The sequence below is a fragment of the Arvicanthis niloticus genome, chromosome 2 (genome assembly GCF_011762505.2).
Source record: "Arvicanthis niloticus isolate mArvNil1 chromosome 2, mArvNil1.pat.X, whole genome shotgun sequence".
NCBI lineage: Eukaryota > Metazoa > Chordata > Mammalia > Rodentia > Muridae > Arvicanthis > Arvicanthis niloticus.
In genome coordinates this window covers 65,447,923-65,467,983 of record NC_047659.1, presented here as the reverse complement: position 1 = coordinate 65,467,983, position 20,061 = coordinate 65,447,923, and the positions used below count along the sequence as shown (strand labels likewise).

The following is a 20,061-nucleotide window of genomic DNA, read 5'->3' as shown; positions in this document are numbered from 1 at the left end:
AAAGTGACTTCCCATGAGGTACACTACTTAATTCTAGGGCATTGGAAGAGAATTATGAAAACCTGGAGTCTATGTAAGGCTGGATATAAAACAGAACTGCGGATTCATACCTGAAAAGTCCTGGTTTCACCTGCTTAAGCTGTAGCTAATACCCTAGAACATGACAGATGCTAACAGCACACCTCTCCTCCTAAAGTACAACATTTCATTTGTCTATCATCTACAAAGAAAATGAGAATCAGTATGCTAGAATGAACAGATTTTAGTGCCTGTAAGGTCTCAGCACACCAACAGGGAATGGGTCAGGTTGCCAAATCTTTATAGTTCTAAGGGAGCAAAGGAAGATTATGGTTCCTCCATTTCTAGGGTCCAACACAATCTCTGTATCACCTGCTTAAACTTCAGCTTCAGTAGGAACAACAGAAAAACTTCCCAAAAGAAAAAGTTTCAAAACTGAAAGCATTTTTCTCTTTTTAGGGTACAAAAAAGAATGAAAGGTGGAAAACTTTTAAAACTCAGAGAAATCTAGGCATAGTGGTGCATATTATAATCCTAGAACCACAGAGGTAGAGGCAGAAAGATTCCAAATTTGAGGCTTGCTAGGCTCTAAAAAAGCCTGTTCCAAAAACAACGGGAAAAGCATGCTGCAGAGCCTTTAACCTTTCTTTTTTATTGCATGTCAAGAAAAACCTCAGACCATTAGCTCAGCAACAAACTGCATTGCTCAGAGCCAGCCAGTTGAGAAGGTAGGAGGAAAAAACAAAAACAAAAACCCTCTTCGGTGCTTTTATGTACATCATCTGTGAAACTGGAACCTTATAGTGATGGCTGGAGGTCTAATGGAACTGGTGAGTCTACCTTGCCATAAGACAATGAAAGCTGGTTCAAGAAAAGAGAAAAAATGGAGGATAGAAGGGCCCTGGGATGGAAAACCTGTGAGAAAGCACAGGATGTTTTAAGTTTTCAAAAAAAGGTGATAAGAAGAAAACCAATTGTCTGATAAGATGGGAAAGACTAGTGGAGAGAAGAAGACAAGAAACATTGGATAGATGGGTGCCAAGACACACATATCCTAGGGCAGGTGGGTGGGGTAAGGGTGGAGGGGGCATACAATCATTATTTTATTTTTTGAGACAGGTTTGACCTTGTGGCACAGCCTAACCTGGACTGAAACTTACAATCGCTGTTTCAACCTCTGGGATGCTAGATCATAGGCATGTATCACCATACCTAGCTTTAGTTTTCTTTCATTTTGTGGTGTTAGGGATCTAATGAAAAATTCTGTAGATGCTAGGTAGGTGTTCTACCACTAATATTACATCCCCAGAATCCTCTCTAGGAAACCTGAATAACATTTGCTATCTCTAAGGCCTGTGTATTTCCTTTTATGTTCGAAAGATAAAACCTAGGACCTTATGAATACTAGTCAAACACTCTTCCACTTAACCATACCCCAACAATCCTAGAGAGGATTAAATTTTTCTTTTAAACATTTAGTCTGCCTGTCCCTCTCTCTCTGTCTCTCTCTGTGTTCTCTCTCTCTCTCTCTCTCTCTCTCTCTCTCTCTCTCTCTCTCTCTCTCTCACTCTCTCTCTCTCTCTCTCTGTGTGTGTGTGTGTGCTCTCATGAATGCCACAGCACACTAGTACAGGTCAGAGGCTAACTTGTAGGAGTCAGGTCTCTTCTCCCATCATGTGAATTCCAGGAATTGACAATTGACTAAACTTAGATTATTAGGTTTGGTGCCAAACCTAATCATAAACCATCTTGTTAGCTCTGGGAGGTGAGGCAGAAAGATCATAAATTCATATCTACTGAGCTACAGAGAAAGACTGTTTCAAGAAAAGATAAAGACTAATGAAGTGTTTATTTAAAAACAATGATGAACATACCAAGTTAGTTAACTTTCCACTTTTTATTTGGTTAAAACAAGAAATGCAGAATCATGAAAATGAGTAAGAAACTCCCTGTTTTCAAAAGGAAGCTCCTCATTAGTGCCTTTGCTCGTTACAGTTTACGGTGTACACTGATGGCAGTGAACAGATTACGTGCATGTAGGGACTGGGAAGCACATAACATACAGAACTCAATGAAACTCACATTCATGAAGCTAACAACATATGCCTCCTGGATGCCATATACAATAAAGATTTTGGAGGTGAAAGTGATTAAGACCAATCCAGAAGCAGGAGTTGGCCTGGCATGCTAGGCCACACTTGTGATCCCAGAACGTAGGAAGCTAAAGCAGGAGGATAATGAGTTCAAAGCCAGCCTAGGCTACCTAGCAAGATGGTCTCAACCACAGCACCCCCACCCCCAAACAAAACAAAAGCAGCAAATTATTAAACTGAGATGTACAAGAGGTCTCTGGTCACTGCTATATTCCTAGACTCAGTCTAGTACCTGGACCTTGACAGAAGCAAAATTTTGAGATGTCCTGAATTTATTTCAAAGAGTGAAGGATTCAAAGAGTGGAGGGAAGTGGAGGAAAGTAATGAAACACATTAATTAGACATAATGAAAGACTCTTTTAGCTGGGCGGTGGTGGCGCACGCCTTTAATCCCAGCACTTGGGAGGCAGAGGCAGGTGGATTTCTGAGTTCCAGGTCAGCCTGGTCTACAGAGTGAGTTCCAGGACAGCCAGGGCTATACAGAGAAACCCTGTCTCAAAAAAACAAAACAAACAAACAAACAAAAAAACTAAAATAAAACAAAAAACAAACAAAAAAGACTCTCTCTCACATTCCTGAATGAATATATTGAAACCTTGACTCCATTCTTATCTCATTCAACACCAATGCTGACATCCTTAGCTACTGATTTCTCCAATTTCACAGAATAATTCTGCTCCTCTTATTTATAAACACAGGTCCCATGTGAACGTACATTTTCCCTTATTTTTTGTTACCAAACACTCTTGGTTTTGGGAACACTTTTTGAATTGCTATCTAGCTTTGCTGTAAGTGATGGAGGAAACGTACCCTACTTTCCCTTCCACTACTGGTGATTCACTATGTCTGCACACATGCTAGGCAAGTACTCTGTTGCTGAACTACATGCCCAGTGTAATAAACTCTTAATTCAGAGCTCCCTGGGTCCCAAGAGTTTCAGTTTAATACTTATAGGAGGCATACAGCAAACTTTTCTTTTGAGAAGACATGAATGTAGTACGGATTCCAATCTCCAAAGAGAAGACACCTCACAGTGTGTATGTGTGAGGGGATCATCAGAGCTGTGTGACTGTCATGGAAAAATTCTCCTGATGGCAGTTCTAATGATATTTTTAATTTTGTATTTTGTTCTCCCCTCCTCTGACAAATCACATCAGAGACACCTCTGACTTTTAACTTGCCCCTCCCACTTTTCTGCAATGTTCTGAAGAGAGGAACGTTTTGAGGATAGACACTTTGTGCTATATTGCAGAAGTCAACTTTAAGATAATTGCAGTGGAAACAGCTTTTAATCAACTGACAGGCAGCTTTAAGGAAATTAATGAGGGCAGAATCTTGGGAAGGAGTAAATCATTTTTGACAACAAAGCTGTCTCATTTCTGTCCCAATCTTCCCTTGAAGAAATGGTACCCTTCCAATATATAAAAATAAAGTGTCTGTAATTTCAGCATCTACTCTGCACTCAAAGCCAAATCTGCTTCCCCAAGATTAAGAAATAGTTCACACCCTTGGACCTTCTGAGTGTTCTTCACCAAGCCAGAGTTTTGGATCACCTTTGAAAAATTAAAGTTTTAAAATCCAGATATACAGAGGTGTGTAGGATTATACAAGGCGGGGCCTGGGGGAGGATAGTGGTGAAGATTAGACACATTAAAATAAAAGTAGGATGGTTCAGAGAAGCCCATGTGTAAGAAGTGGTATAAGTGCTGGCCAGGACTAATAGCTTCAGGCACCCACCCAGATCCAGGATCTAAGCTACAATGGAAATTACAGAAAGACTAGCACTCTGCATGTCACATGTTTCCAATTAATCTTCTTTTGTGGATATTGTTGTACTTTTTGAGTCAGAGTTTCTATAGTCTGGGCTTGTCTTTTTTTTTTTTTTTCTTGTAAGATTTATTTATTTTCATTTTGTGTGTATGGATATTTTGCTTTGTGTGTGTGTGTGTGTGTGTGTGTGTGTGTGTGACATAATATGCACGTGGAGATCTGAGGGCACCTTTTGGGCGTTTCCTCCTTTTACAATGTGTGTTTAAGGCATTAAATTCAGGCCAGGTTTAGTGGCAGGTGCCCTTACCTGTTGAGCTATCTCACAGCCCAACCTTGAACCCTACCTCCAGTTCTCAAGTGTTAGGCTCAGGTGTGCATCATTCCTGAGTTCTAGTCTTTAAGTTTTTCAGGGCACTAACATTAGGATGATGATTAACATGACCCAGAAAGTTTAGGATATGGAATACTCATCAATTTCTCAGTTACTTAGAAATATCTAAAAGATGGTTAATAGAAGAAACCATAGAAGTAAACCAGATGAGAGCTCACCACTGACTGAACAGCAGAACTCATAAAACCAAGAAGGGAAGAGAGCCATGGGGTGGCTCAAAGGTAGATTTCTGACTTGCATGTGCAGCTCTGAGCTCTGGGTTTAGTCTCTAGCATCACAAACACATGAAAACCAAACAGACATCCTAATACATTTTCCACATGGCTAACCAGGGCAACACTGAGCCCTTAAATAAAGCTTTACTGCATTAAAAAAAAAAACATTTTCAATAAATAGACTGATACTCCCCAACGAAGTCCAATGATGGTATTCTTGTCCATGACTTCTACAGAAAGAGAGAGAAAGTGGAGTGGTATGTGGGCCAGCAGCACTAAGCTTCAAGTTCCTAGAGCCTCTAATGTACTGAGAACTGTTTCCAGTTTTCTCCTTGAGCTCGGGATGGAACCTGGTCTTGAACAGGCTAGAAAAGCACTCTACTACTTAGTTCCAGCTCTAAACCATTCGTCTGCCTATAATTTGCATCTGTTGGGGGAAGGAAAGTCTGTGCCTTGGGGAAAAGTACATGACATGTTAACTCCCATTTGGAAGATCCTTATCCTTATTCTTACTTTCTAGTTGAGAATGCCTAGCAAATCCCGTGTCCTCGAGCCCCTGCCCCAGCCCTGACTTTTTACTCTTTCCCTGAGTAACACAGGGCTTACATGACACAAACTGAAGGAGTGACTTGGTATATGACTATTTCTGGCTTCATTAGTAATTTTGTTATTGTGCTTTCACTTGGTTACAACCAAAGTTATTATAATGTGCAAGTTGCCACTATTTTAGAAAATTAATTGCAGTTTTCTGTTACAATATTGTGCCTTGTTCCAATTAGAAAATGAAGCTGAGCGGGAACACAGGCAGTTTAAGTGTTTTGGGAATTCAGCAAAACTTCAGCTCAGCAGTCTCTAAAAGCCTAACTTAAAACAAAACAGAAATTAACAAAAAGCCCTGACTTGCTCTAGTGAAAGGGAATCAAATAGCAAAGGCGACTGAGTCATAGAGAGCCTCAACTCCAGCTTAGGGGTTCTCTAGTGGATAGAGAAAAGGAGACAGAAAACAGGAGCCTGGGCCCATTCTTCCCGCTTTTCCAATTCTTAGAATTAGAAGCAGCCTTGGAAAGCAGCGACAGGGAATACTAAAAGGATCCTCTCTCCTAGAAATAGGACAGAACTGAAAATGACTCAACCTGAGGAATCAAAGCCTTGAAGAGGTACAGACAATTAAGAGAAAGACCTGGAGAACGCAACTACTGAAAAAAGATTGGAGGTGAAGCACAGGCACTCAGAAGGCTGAGTGTGGGCCATGCTGGAAATTGCTCTGCTCTATCTTGCCCTCCTACCACAATGAAACTATGACAGCTCTATGACCAGGCTGTACTGGGTGGCCATGCAGTTCAGAACAGTTCTAGTCTTTACCAGCTCTATCCTACCAAGCTACACCGTAAGTGTATATAAATAGCTGAAGATATCATGGAAATAAAGGCACTGTTTTCTAAAATCTGAAGTAAAAGGACAGGGAGACTTTAATCTCTGAGCTTGGGAGGTAAAGGCAGGCAGACCTCTTTAAATTAAGGTCAGCCTATTATGTGTAGCGAGACCCTGGGGAGGCTGAGTTTGGTGGAAACAACACAAACAGCAATAAAATCAGCAAAGGATCAAGGCAGGACATATCTTAGAATCATGATGGTGTAAGAAAATCTGAGATCTAACCTCTGCTTGCCTTGCTGAAATACTAAAGGCAACACCTTAGTGAAGGTGGTAGACATTAAGACCAGCAGTTCCAAAGCTCTTATGTAAAGCAGAACCACTGGGAAGGAGGGGCTTGTTTTAAATTCTAAAATCATATATATGAACATTATATGAATGTTTTGCTTGCATTTATGTACAGGCACCACCTACATGTGTGCCAGATACCCTTCTTAGAGGTAAGAAGAAAGCATTGGATTCCCTGGAATTGGAGTTATTTATGATTGTGGGCCTCCAGGTGGGTGTTTGGGAACCAGACCTGGTCCTCTGCAAAAGCAGTAAGTGGTCTTAGCCACTGAGCCACCTCTCCAGTATGGGAAGCTTGTTTTAAGATCCGACACTATACCACTGTTAAATCTTGTAAATACTTTTCATCTGGAGACAAGGTCTCATAATAGAACAGGCTGTCCTCACCCTCACAATCCTGATTCAGCCTCTGAGTAGCTGGGATCACTTGTGACTGTACATCTAAAGTGAATTTGTGTTTTCGAGGGTCCCCTGTTATACAGGAACTATAGTTCCAATGCCCAAGGACTACTATTGAACTCTTACAATAAGCACACCAAGGCTAACAACAATTAGCAATACATTTACAGAAGAGATTTCATATGGGATCCTGTAAAAGATCATCTCCTGGGAGAGTCATTACTTAGTGGGAATTAAAATAAATCAATATTCCAGAGGATTTTCCCCTGGGAATGTCTGTTGGTACAACAAGTTCGTCTCTTTGAATATTATCATAGTGAATCCGAGAAGTTATTCTATAGTGGGGAGGGGAAATACACGGTGGAGAAGCTCTAGGCTCCTTCTCTGCATAAGCATGTTTCAAGGGCAAAGCTAACTTTACAGATAGAGAAGCACCTACGCTAATCTATGCAGAGAGAGAGAGAGAGAGAGAGAGAGAGAGAGAGAGAGAGAGAGAGAGAGAGAGAGAGGCTGGGAGACAGAGATGGACAGAGAGATAGGTAGACACCAATGCAGAGAGATCCTTCAGTCCCATTTGACAAAACTCCCCAGAAGTTTTGGATATGCTGGATGGCATATCACAGTGTGCCTAAGGATGGCATAGCACAACTAAAAGAGAGAATGCCAGGCTGCCTATCATGCGTGAGGGCATCTAATGCCTAGAATTCACACACTCGCATGCTCACACGCATGCACGCACGCACTCATACAACATGTGTGGCTTCCCTTCTGCTGAGGAGTGAATTCAGGGACATTTGCTGAATGCTTTGGTTCTTTGAATACAGGACCTCAAACCCCAGAAAAGCAGAGTCAGTGATTGAGCAAAATATTTGTTGAGATACCTTGATCCTCTTGGTGAGAGGAATGTTCACCCAAATGAGATTTTTTTCCCAGTCACTTCAGTTTTCTCACCTAATGACAGATGGTACTTATTGAGAATCAAAAAACCTCACTGGAGATCGGGGCATGCTCAGAAACTGCTGCTCACACAAGGCACACAGCTGGCTAGCTGCCATGAATGCCTCAGGAAGTGGACCAACTGGATCTTGTCTTCCCAGCAGAGTCCTCCAACCAAATTTCATCATCTCTGACCTCACATGACAAAAGACATCTTAGCTTTTGCTTGTAGGTTTTTGATTTTAGCCAGGTGTTTCTGACTGATCATGAGAAAGACGGAGAGCTGGCAAGTTTTGCCTAGGAACTAAGCAAGAGGCCAGTTTTTTGAGAAGTTGCTGGAAATGTGTATTAGCATTACTGCAATAAGATCCATAAGAAATTTTTATTTTTTTACAACTAGTTACAAGACCTGTTGAGACCAGGATATAGGTGGTGAGAGGCAGACACCAGGTGCTTTTATGGTCTGCTTAGGATTAGTGAAAGAACAACACTACAGTAAAACTCTACTTCCATCCTCAGATATCTAGTTAAGAAAAAGAGCTTGGTGAACTACCATGGTTTTCTCATTCTCACCATACAGAACTCAAGTATCAGAACTCTACTGTCATGTTATCAAAAGCAGAGTTCCTTGTTGCTACCCCTTTCAGAGGTTTTCAAGGATGCCACTGGTTCTGATAATTACCACCTGAAAATGGTATGGGGCAAGGGTGCTTTTCTGAGATTCTCTTTAATTCACTTAGTTTCTACTGTGTATCAGGTTCTCTACTAGGTACTTGGATTTCATAAAGAAAAAAATAGATGCCTCTGCTCTTCAAAGGAGGTAAAGTCCAACATATAGAAACAACTGCAGATTGGTGAAACAACAATTAGCATAATGGTACGTACTCAGTAGAGTAGTGGGAGCAGTCAGTTCTATAAAGGAAGTTGCTAAAGGAGAGGACAAACTTGAGGGCAACTGAAGATTCGGAAAAGAAAAACATCTTAGGTTTTAAGGTATCCTGGCAAACAAGAGCCTTTTCAGCATCAGGTTCAGGGAGTCTGAAAAGCATTTCAGTACGGTCAGCCAAAAGATACTATCATTAAGAAACCAGAGGAAGAAGAGGCCAGCAAAGAAAAGACCACCCCAGGCAGACCCTTCCAAAGTGATGACTTTGCATAGCTCTAATTTTTTTTTTCTTGACAGTAAATGTTTCCTAGTTCAAGCATTCAACAAGTTTCTACAAGCACAGCACGAGATGAAGGGCCCAGGGACTATATTCTTAAGGAACTTATATTGAACCCAGCTGGGTTAGATTAACTATACATGGAACACAGCTAAAGGCAACACACACACACACACACACACACACACACACACACACACACACACACACACCCCAACCAAAAAACAAAATAAAACAAAACAATCCCACCAAATGCACCAAACTATAAATGGTACAGACTACATAAAACTGAGGAAAGCAATTCACCAGTTCTTAGATTGGAACCGAACTTAAATACTATCTAATTAGAGAACTGTTTAAATGCTTGATTATCTCTAACAAGACCCTAGAGGATGAGGGGAACTCAGTCAACCACATTAGTTGGGTGAGTCCAGATGATAATTAACCATACTACACCCAAAAAACTCTCATGGCCATAAAGAGGGGTATGCCTTATACAGGAGTGGGTCCTAAACAGCATTTCTACTCTGTTGGTAAAAGGGTTTGATAATTCAGAGCAAAGAAGCTGCCTACAGTCCTTTTGTTCCACTATGACATGGTGGAATCATGGTATACAATCACTTTTTTAGCTTGTTTCCTTAATACCAAACCAGAAAAAGAATTTTATTTAAAGACACATTTTTTAAAAAAAGATTTATTTATTTATTTTATGAATATGAGTACACAACTTCTTTCTTCAGATACACCAGAAGAGGGCATCAGATCCCATTATGGATGGTTGGAAGCCACCAGGTGGTTGCTGGGAATTGAACTCAGGACCTCTGGAAGAGCAGTTAGTGCACTTAACCACTGAGCCATCTCTCTAGCCCTAAAGACACATTTTTTTTTTTTTTTTTTAAACTGGGTCCTTTACATATCTCTGCACTACAGGTTCACATCGAGTTTAGGAAGTATTAAGCCTCTGGGTTCATAATCTTGGCTTTGAGAAAGTTCCTGAGTTTCTTGGTGCTATGATCCTCGCTCACACACAAGGCAAGTATGCCACCAAGATATTACTTCCCATTGTCTCTATTTTTATTTTAAGGCAAAAATCTTCTTGCCTCAGCCTCCCAAGTAGTTGAGATTATGGAACAATGTCAACAGGCGCAGCTGGAAGTTCCTGACTTTCAATAGTTCTGATTTTGTAAAAGTGAAATATACTGGTCATGGGTCAACTGAAGGATCACATCATAGTCCCTCATTACCCTGCCAAGTCCAGGAGATGTAAACAATGACACTCACCCTCATGGAAGTCTCACCACCATGGGCTTGTTGGAGTCTGAAGACCTGGGCTACCATGTGCTCTGTGGAGGGGTGCAGCAGGATCCTTCGTGAGGCCAAGCCCACCATAACGTATCGGCCCATTGGGGACAGGCTTACAGAAATGGCATTGGGACCTGAGGGCCAACAGAAGAGAGTCACATTTCTCAGAACTCTTGCCATTCCATGGAAACAATTTTCATGTAGTCCTTTCTCCTTTTCTCCAGCTTTCACGGTTTGACTATGCTCAGGTGATCTCCTAGGGTTGCAGTGTGCAGTGAGAGAAGCTGCATACTTACTGAGTGCAGTGTGGTGCACACTTAGCACTACTGAATACTAGCTATGGTTCTCATAACTTTACAAGACTGCTAGCACACTCTAAGGACTGTTATGAAATGTTTTTTTCACTTAGACATTATAAATCTTTTTCATTATTAAATAATCTTCCATAAGAGCAGTGTTAAAGCTACTTGTATTTTATGCCAACACTGTACAGTCATTTATTTAAGCTATTACTTAAAAAAAAATCTCTTGAAGTAACAATTTGATGTTTTCCTGTATGATAAATAACACAGCACAAATATCTTTGTATAATCTTTGTAGTTTTCTGATTATGTCTTAGAAGTGGATTATTTCCCTTAGAGTAAAATTTCTGGATTAAAGAATGCACATACTTTGGAAGGCTTTTAAAACACAAAGCTAAATTACCTTGCAGTATATGTGCTTATCCAGCTTTCCATGCCACAACTAACAAACTCCTTCCTTATTGCTAGCCTTTGTCACAGGGGCATACTAGTGTATTGCTCTTACTGTGAGGTTATTCTGTAATGAATGCTATAGCCAGGACTCCTGCAAAGCAATCTTTCTCTGGCCTGTGCCTCAGTGAATGAAGGCAGAGGTAGTATGTGACCATTACTCTCACCCATGCACTCCACGCCTCACCTAGGAATGCCTATGCCAAGGCATCAGCGTCAACTCTGTCATTAGGTTGGGCTTCCTATCCCTTACCAAATCTCTTGGTGTAGAGCATTTCCCCCAAGTTATGGGGGGCCAGGGAATACACTGCCAGGATGCCTTCATCAGGAAAGCCCCTCTGGCTGCTTGGAATGAAAGCTGCCAGGAGCTGGCCATCTGCAGAAATGTCACAGCTGGCATCATTATAGATCTTGCAGTTCTGTACCAGGACATTCACGGAGGCTGCATTGGACAAAGAAAAGAAGGGGAGAAAGTTTAAACACCATGCTGTCAGGAATTCTGAGACCAAGATGTTTTGGGGCCTTCCTCTTTGGAAATGGGGCAAGCTGTCTTAATTAACTTACAATGTTGGGAAGCAGGAAATAAGAGAGGCAGGAAGTATCTGTGCATTTACCATTTAGTAGAAACTATAGGACAGTCCATTACCACCACCACCAGTGGAGTCTTAGTTCACAACTGATTAGATAAGAAAAAAGTTACTAACCAATGCCCCGGAGATCCACTCCAATGCTGCTATTGTTCAAAGTATGAACCCAAGATAAATGAAAACACAAACTCACTGGTTCTAAAGTAAAGGGGATGCAGGTAGAGTGCTCCTGGGAAAGCAAGCCTCCTCAGAACCTGCTATGTGATCTCACAGAAGGAAGTCATTTCAGAAACTTGTGTCTATAGTTCCAGGAACACTAATCCCAACTCCAAATAGAGGAAAAAGAGAAACAAAGCCCATCCTGGACTACACAGTGGGAGTTCTGTGCATTTTTCATTACATTCTGTGCCTCCTAAATACCATGAACTGACCAGGCAGTGGTGGCACATGCCTTTAATCCCAGCACTTGGGAGGTAGAGGCAGGCAGATTTCTGAATTCGAGGCTAGCCTGGTCTACAGAGTGAGTTCCAGGACAGCCAGGGCTACACAGAGAAACCCTGTCTCAAAAAAGAAAAAAAAAGAAACACACACACACACACACACACACACACACACACACACACCCCCAGGTAGTCCTTATCTACATCTATGTTACCAAGACTAACTCACTGGGCTGGCTAGGCAGTAGACTGGACCTACTGAGGAAACAAAGTTGGAGGCTAGAGGCTAAAAATGGAAAACCCACTCTGCCTGAAAGGATGAATGAGATGCCGGAGAACACAGGACTGTGCCTAGTTTGTTTGCATTTGAACCCTCTATGTTTGCACTGTGGGATTCCCTGCTCAGGGAAAGTGGTTTATCCTTGATGTGAGGCTGGAACAAAAGGGCCCACCTGCCACCCACACAGGCAGAACAGTAGAACACATGCAAAGAGGCCAAGCTCCTAAGCTTTGTTTCACTTAGCTCCATTCCATGTAAAGTGACTTTATTATACTTATACTTGTTCTCTTATTTGAATGAGATGTCCACCATTAGAGGAATAAAAGTTAAAAAAATAAGTTAAGAGCAAAGCCAAACCAAGCTCAGGCTGCCTTCATCAGATTCCAGGTAATATATCCCAGTAAGTCAAAATTCAGGACTGAGATGGAAAGGGCAAATTTCCCTAGGAAACTAGCCAAGGAAAAGAAAACAAAAAGATGATTTTAAAAGGCTTATGGGTCTGGAGATTGAGTGATGTGTAAAATTGTATTTGTTCCCCTTTCCCTATGTGTTGCTAACAAAGCTACAGAGATAACAGAGTAGATTTTAAAAAAAAAATGACATCAGAACACACTGATTAGGCTGCTGTGCCAATCCCTGGGGGCTGACACCTACAGCACCATTACACATAAAACTGAGGACAGTTCTGTTTGCTAACTAATAAAATAATGACATCCAAATACTACTGCTATCACCATTAGGCCTCTCTGCTGCTCAACTCCCAACCTACCATCTGCTCCAGCCTGCATGACTAGATTTATCTTGTTAGCATGGTACCGTCTGCTCCTGACACAGGGTCCCAAGCCTTTTGCCAAAAATATGGCAATTTCCTCTGGATCCACATGATTCTAGTCAAGGACCAGACACAAAAGAATTATAAAGTTGCTTTCAGGAGTGAGTCCATTTTGATTTTCTAACCTTGATGTGGGCATAATCCTCAGTAAGAGACAAAGAAATTAACAATTTAGAGCTTTGCCACCAAAGGAAGGAATAGAGATAATAACAGATATTAAGTAGAAGGGCTGGAGAAATGGCACAGCAGTTACAGTCATGTATTGATCTTGACAAGGACTCCAACAGGACCTGAGTTTGATTCCTAGCACCCACAAGGGATGACTCACAACCACTTGAACTCTAGCTCCAGGGGATTTGACACCTTCTCCTAGTATCTATGGGCACCTACATGTCTATAAGCATATACACACAAACAAAAATACATACGAATAAAAATAAAAATGAATTTTAAAACTATTAAGTAGGATTAAGACTAGGAAGATGATAAAATGCTATGGACTCCTTTGCGTAATTACCATTTTTCCCTATACTCCATGTCCCCAACATATATGATGGCGCATCTGTCTTGATGATACAGAGATCTAGCTTGTACATACCAGCATGTATTTTGGTCAAAAATAAAAGTCTATAATAAGCTGAACCTACAGGCACTGGCCTGTAATAACAGCTACTCAAAAGGCTGAGGCAGACGGATAGCAAGTTCAAGGCTTGTCTGGGCTACATACAGAGAGTTCAAGGCCAGCCTGGACAACTTGACCTAACTATAGAAAGTAATGAAGAACACTGGGGATATTGCAGTGAAAGAACATTGGCCTATATAGAATATACCTTGGCTCAATCCTATTACCACTAAGTGGCAGGGAGGGACCATAATGACCTTAAACTACTAACATTCTTAAGAAGTATCTAACTGATTATAAGGATGAAAAGAAAATAAGGTTTTTCTTCTGGAAAGCTTGGCTTAAAGCTTGCAAAAACTGTACAGATGGACAAAAAAACATTCTGTCAGACTCAACTCCAAGCAACTATATTTGTGTTTGTATATTATCTTATGATAAAGTCAATGGCTACCTCCCAAAGTTTGCTCCCTCTTCCAACTCTACTCAATTTCATTACAACTCCTGGTAACTATAATGAACTCAGAAAGACAGCTAGTGATCTATTTATCTGGGTCCATGTTTCTACCCTATTAAAGGCATTTGGGAGGCACACAGAGGACTATGATAGCTCCATTATAGACAGCACCTAGCACTGTTATATAGACAGCACTATTTCATTTTTCTTTCAAAGCTCCAATTAGCAACTTACACTTGCTGTCTGTTGCTTAATAATTTCCTGTATAGAAACAAAAATAGTTATAATGGTCAGTAGTTACTATAGTTCATGTGTGCAGCTTCCCCTCACAAAGTTGAAATTTCAGTGAGTTAATAATATTCAGAAGGAGCTGGGCAGTGGTGGCACACGCCTTTAATCCCAGCACTTGGGCGGCAGAGGCAGGTGGATTTCTGAGTTCGAGGCCAGCCTGGTCTACAGGGTGAGTTCCACGACAGCCAGGGCTACACAGAGAAACCCTGTCTTGAAAACAAAAACAAAAACAAAAATATATTATATGCATGCGCACAGAAGGACAATTCTTGGGTAGAGAAAAGTAATGTTTTAAAGGTAAAGACAAACTCATCCCTTTTTTGGATTGAGCAGCTAGGTAAGTAGATAGGAAGAAAGATGTGAATGAAACACAGCCTAAGCCACTGGCAGTTCGCAACACTGGAAAACCCTGTTGATGTTCCATACCTCACTCTGCCATGCAGCTTGGATCAGTGACACCTGAACAATGCTGCTAAGCAAAGTCTGAGAGCAAATACTTCCAGCAAGGCCCCAGGTGTGTCAAATGCTGCAAGTCTGCGACCATAGTTGAGAACTCAGCAACTTGCTGTCCCTTAGTGGTGAAACATATGGAAAAGAATTATAGGACAGCTAGAACTGGGGAGATATAGAACTCAATGGGAGAATGTTTACCTTGCATGTGGTAGGCTCTGAATTCAATACTGGTATGGAAAGAAAATAAGCAAAACTGAAACTACTTAAGAGGGTCAAGGGAAGCCAAGTCCAGCAGTGTATATCTGTAACCACTGCACTGAGGAGTGATGGAGTGATGGGGTGCACAGGCAGAAGGACAGTAGCAAGTCTGAGGCTACCCTGATCTGCATAGTGTGTTCTAGGCCAGCCAGGGTTACAAAGTAGCTCTCAAAAACAAATAACAAAACAACAGCAACAAGAACACCTCAACCAACTAACTAGCCAATCAAAATGCAAACACAGAACCCCAAGAGGTTCAGGCATACCTTCAAAGGGAAATTATTTCCAGGTGAAAATGCCTTAGCAAGAAACAGGAGGGGCTAGAAATACTGATGCTCAGAGACGTAGATGGCTCTGCTTTCCTATCAGATCTGTACATTTTATATACGAAAGAGTTTTCCTCTCAAAAATTAGAAGGAACCAGGTTTGGTGGTACACACCTTTAATCCCAGCCTTGGGAGGCAGATGGATCTATGTGAGTTCAAAGCCAGCCTGGTCCACATAGTGAGTTCCAGGATAGTAAGGACAAGGATACAGAGACCCTGTCTCAAAAAAAAAAAAAGAAAAAAAGAAAAAAAAAAGAAAAAGAAAAAGAAAAAGAAAAATCCCAAAGTGAATTTAATTAGCTTTTTCCTCACTCTACTTCCCCCCTTTTTGGGGGGTGAGGGTTGTTGTCGTTGTTCATGAAAGCAGCATTAAAAAAATCTAAATGAGGAGCTAGAGATGATGGCTCAGTGGCTAAGAACACCTGCTGCTCTCCTGTAGGGTATGGATGAAGTTCTCAGCACCCATATATCAGTCAGCTCTCAACCTCTTTGAACTCTAGCTCCAGGAAACTCAACCCCTTCTTCTGGCCTCTGCAAGCACCTGAACACACAGAACATACATACATACATACATATATATATATATATATATATATATATATATATATATATATATAGGCAATCACACACATAAATAAAAATCTACATGAGGTGAAGCATTATTCACAACATTCTAAGCATCTAACACAGGTTAGAATTCATTAGCTCCCTCAATCTCAAGTGAAAGAAACAAGTAGCAAGAATCATTAACCTAATTCTAAAAAGGGGTTAAACTTGATTCAGAAAAATCATGAACAGCAACTTGGTATCTGCTGAACCCATAAATAAAACCAAAGATCAGTGGCTCCAGGCTGGGGCACAGCTTCTGAAACCTAAAGCTATCCTCTAGTAGGAGGCAGACGACTTTGAAAAAAAAAAAAAATTAATCCTACAGCAACAGAGTCCTAATTTACTGACTAAATCTATCAAGAGTAAATAAAGGTTAAGACTATACATATTTTATAGCTTAAATAAAATTTTAGCTAAAACAGTTAGAAGTAATAAATAGGAACCTGTTGGATATTATGGCTCACTCATTTTAATCCCAGCACTTGGGAGGAAGAGGTGGGCAGATCTCTGTGAGCTCAAGGCCAACATGGTCTACACAGAGAGTTCCAGGACAGCTAGGACACATATTAATGTTCCACCTGCAACCCCCAACCCCAAACACATACCAAAAAACAAACAAACAAACAAAAAACAACAACAAAAAAGTTAGCTTAAATCCATATTGAATGCATAGCAGTTGGTCACCTGGAACTAAGTTTTGATGAATCAAAGATTTAAATGTATAAAACTAAAATATAAAAGTAGGAAATGATCTTAATGATGACACAAAGCCTAGGAACCATAAAAGGGAAGGTGTATAATTCTGACTTAAAATAAGTTCTATGTCAAAAATAACCTTCACCAAAGTCAAGACAAATGACAAGAAACTCCTATTATAAGTTAATTTTCCAATTCATAAAGAACTTCTACAGATTTATTAAGGGGGGGGAACCACATGAAGAGAAAGAGATAAAGCACATGGCCAGCCAAGACAAGGCAGCAGAAACACAAATGCTCATGTAGTAGTCTTTACCCCAGTAAATCCATAAATATCGAAAATTTGGTAACACATTCCTTCAGCAAGTGTTTATAAAAATCAAGCACTCTGAAAGACTATGGGGCGGGCAAGCACAGTGGCTCATACTTGTAATGCCAAGCATTCAAAGAGGCAAGAGGACTGATTGTTCTGAATATGAAACCATCCTGGCTACAGTGAGGACTTGTTTGAAAACAAAAAGGAACAAACAATGCCTATAGATGAGGTTATTAGTTGAACAATCTGTAAAGAGAGGGAGGTAAGGCAATGTCTACCAAAATTATACAGGCACCTTTTCTTCCCTGCAGTTGTATTTCAAAGCAGCTATCTTACTGAAATGCATGTGTAAAGGACAATCTGTAGCAGTTTGTATAGCAAGACTGTAAACTCCAAAGACCTTCAACAGGACACTGGTTACAATGAATTACTAGGTAGCTATTTTTTCAAAAGAGGAGAAAGGGGTGCAGGGCAGAGAAGGAGGAGGAGTGGCAGCTGTGGGGGCTGCCTGTACCAGCAGCAATAGCAGCAGCAGCTGCAGCTGCCACCAAAGTGATAGCTCATGCCTATAATCTCAGCACTCCAGGAAGCAGAGACAAGAGGACTGCTGCAAGCTCCCAGCTAACCTGGGATTCAGAATAAGACCCTATCTCTAAACAAGACAAGAAGAACTAGAAAGAACTCAGTGGGTAAAAACACAAGCTTGCCCTAATAGAATGAGAGCTTGAGTTTAAATCTCCCAGCACCAAAGCAATAAACTGTTTTACAGAAAGGTGGAAAGGTGGAAAGGGGAAAAGGCATTCTGCAATCACAGCGCTGAGGAATGGAGACAGCCAGATCCTGTGCGCCTTCTGACTCTCTGAAGGTAGTAGGATGAAAAGCAATACAGGAAGACTACTGACATCTTACTCAGGTCTCTGCATGTGCACACACAGATGCATAACACATACACACACACGCACACACACACACACGCACACACACACACTTTACAAAAATACAGAAGTTCATGAGATATACTGAAAGAAAAGTGAAGAAGAGTATTGTATAGCACACTGTCATTTAGATCACACAATAGATGGAAAGCACTGCTCTCTATGTGCTTACACATACATCCACTATCTTTCCAGAGATGTGTAAGAACTGAAACTGACAGTGGTTACCTATTGCAAGGAGTCACAGGCAGCAGGGTGTAAGGTTAAGAAAGTTCTTATTGTATATCCTTTAAGTAAGTTCTGAGTTGTAACTATATTATCTAATTTAAACAGTGATAAAGTAAAAAATAAAAATAACTGAAGGTGAACTATGGCCAGATATATGGGTCACAAATCTACAGATGAACTTGAGTTTAGTAAGGGAAAGGCAGACTGCCATGGATTCTGAGTAGAATTGAACAGATTAGTGTACCAGTCAGCAAGATAGCTTAGTGGGTAAAAGCACTTTGCCTCACAAGCATGGTAACTTGAGTACAATCCCCAGAATTCATAGTGGGAGAAGAGAATTTATTCCTGAAAGTTATCCTCTGACCTCAACATAGGTGCTGTGGTATGTGCATACCCACACACAATAATAAATAAAACAAAAAATCAAAAGAACAGAGTACTTGACATATGGCTTATAGGCACTTAGAATAAAATGAGTAGTTGCTACTTAGGATTCATGAAGAACAAAGCATGAAAAATTAACTTCATTTATCTTGTCTGATAAGAATACTAAAGACTGGTACATCATAAAATGGTTATTTTTAAATAATTAAGGTGTTTTTATCTGTATCTCTAAACTCTTACAATGCTTTACATGATACTGAAAACATAAGAGCAGTCACAGTATGCACACCTGCAGCCCTAACACTCAAGGCTATGGCAGGAGAACAAGGTCAAGACTCGCCTATACATACAAAGCTACTGTCTTCTACTAATTATTTACTTAAAAGATCTGTTTTACTTTTTACTTATGTATATGTGTATTTATATATGTTTTCTTTCTTTTGGGGGTGGGGAGTGGGGGTTTCTCTGTGTAGTCCTGACTGTCCTGGAACTTGCTCTGTAGATCAGGCTGGTCTTGAACTCAGAGATTTGCCTGCCTCTGCCTTCCAGATGCTGGGGACTGGAAGGCATGTGCCACTACACCTGGCATTGTACATTCTCTATGAATGTGGGTACTCTCAGAACCCAGAAGAGGGCAATGGATCCCATGAGCAGTAGTTAACAGGCACTTGTGAGTTTCCCATGGTATTGGAAATTGAACTCTAATCCTCTGGAAAATTAGCAAGTGCTGCTAACTGCGGAGCCATCTCCCCAGACCTTGAGAAACTGTTTTTTAACAGCGAAGAACTTTAGATGTGAAGCCCAAAGTACTAAAAATTCATGTTCCAAAACTGATACAGGATAGGAGTCCAAAAACATACTCAAGGTTTAATGCAATTTCCTGATTTATTTGCGATTTTTTGTTAGAAATCTGAAGAAAGACTGAAAAAGAGATGTTTATCAAATTAGCAGATTATCCCTAAGACGGAAAGAGAGGGGCAAATCAGAGTTCATAAAGATCTAGAACTAGAATTCAAGGCAAGAGTTAGAACTGCGATGACGGGAAGATAATACAAACTGGTTGAATTCTGGCTTACTAACAATTATCAAGGAACTTTAAGTTACTGTAAATGCAATAGTAACTTCAGAAAAAGCTGCTGGAATCTGTAGCAAACATCACTGTATTACGTTTTAGCTCACATCATGAATTTTTTGATCTGTTCTGTTTCATCCTACCCCCAAAGTTAAGGGGAAAAAAGAACAGATTGGAAACCACATTAGAAAAAAATAATCTGCAGAGGTTTGATCTGAAAGGCAAGGTGTAGAGGTACTTCCAGATTACTGAATGACTGTTTAAAAGACAGTAAACAGATTATATGGCATTGCAGCAGCAGAAATAGGACCAATGGGATGAAGTGACATCAAAAGAAAGAATCCCTGGTGGCTTGCTATGAGAAAAGAACCTTCTAGCAGAAATGTAACAGTGATAGTGAGACCATCATCAGCTGCAAACAAGTAGGGGCTGATTCTCCCCTATTAGGAATACACAAAAG

The 20,061-nt window shown here is 40.6% G+C and overlaps 1 protein-coding gene across 10 annotated transcripts in view; it reads right to left on the bottom strand.

Moving 5' to 3' along the window:
• Positions 1-20,061, bottom strand: part of Ambra1 (autophagy and beclin 1 regulator 1) — a 187,790-nt gene that overhangs the window by 21,379 nt on the left and 146,350 nt on the right. For all 10 annotated transcript variants that reach the window (XM_034494280.2, XM_076929256.1, XM_034494281.2 and 7 more), the window contains 2 exons: positions 11,072-11,260; positions 10,046-10,200 (listed from right to left, as the gene is read on the bottom strand). In XM_034494280.2, the coding sequence (XP_034350171.1) occupies positions 10,046-10,200; positions 11,072-11,260 (344 nt within the window). The remainder of the gene's footprint in view (positions 1-10,045; positions 10,201-11,071; positions 11,261-20,061) is intronic.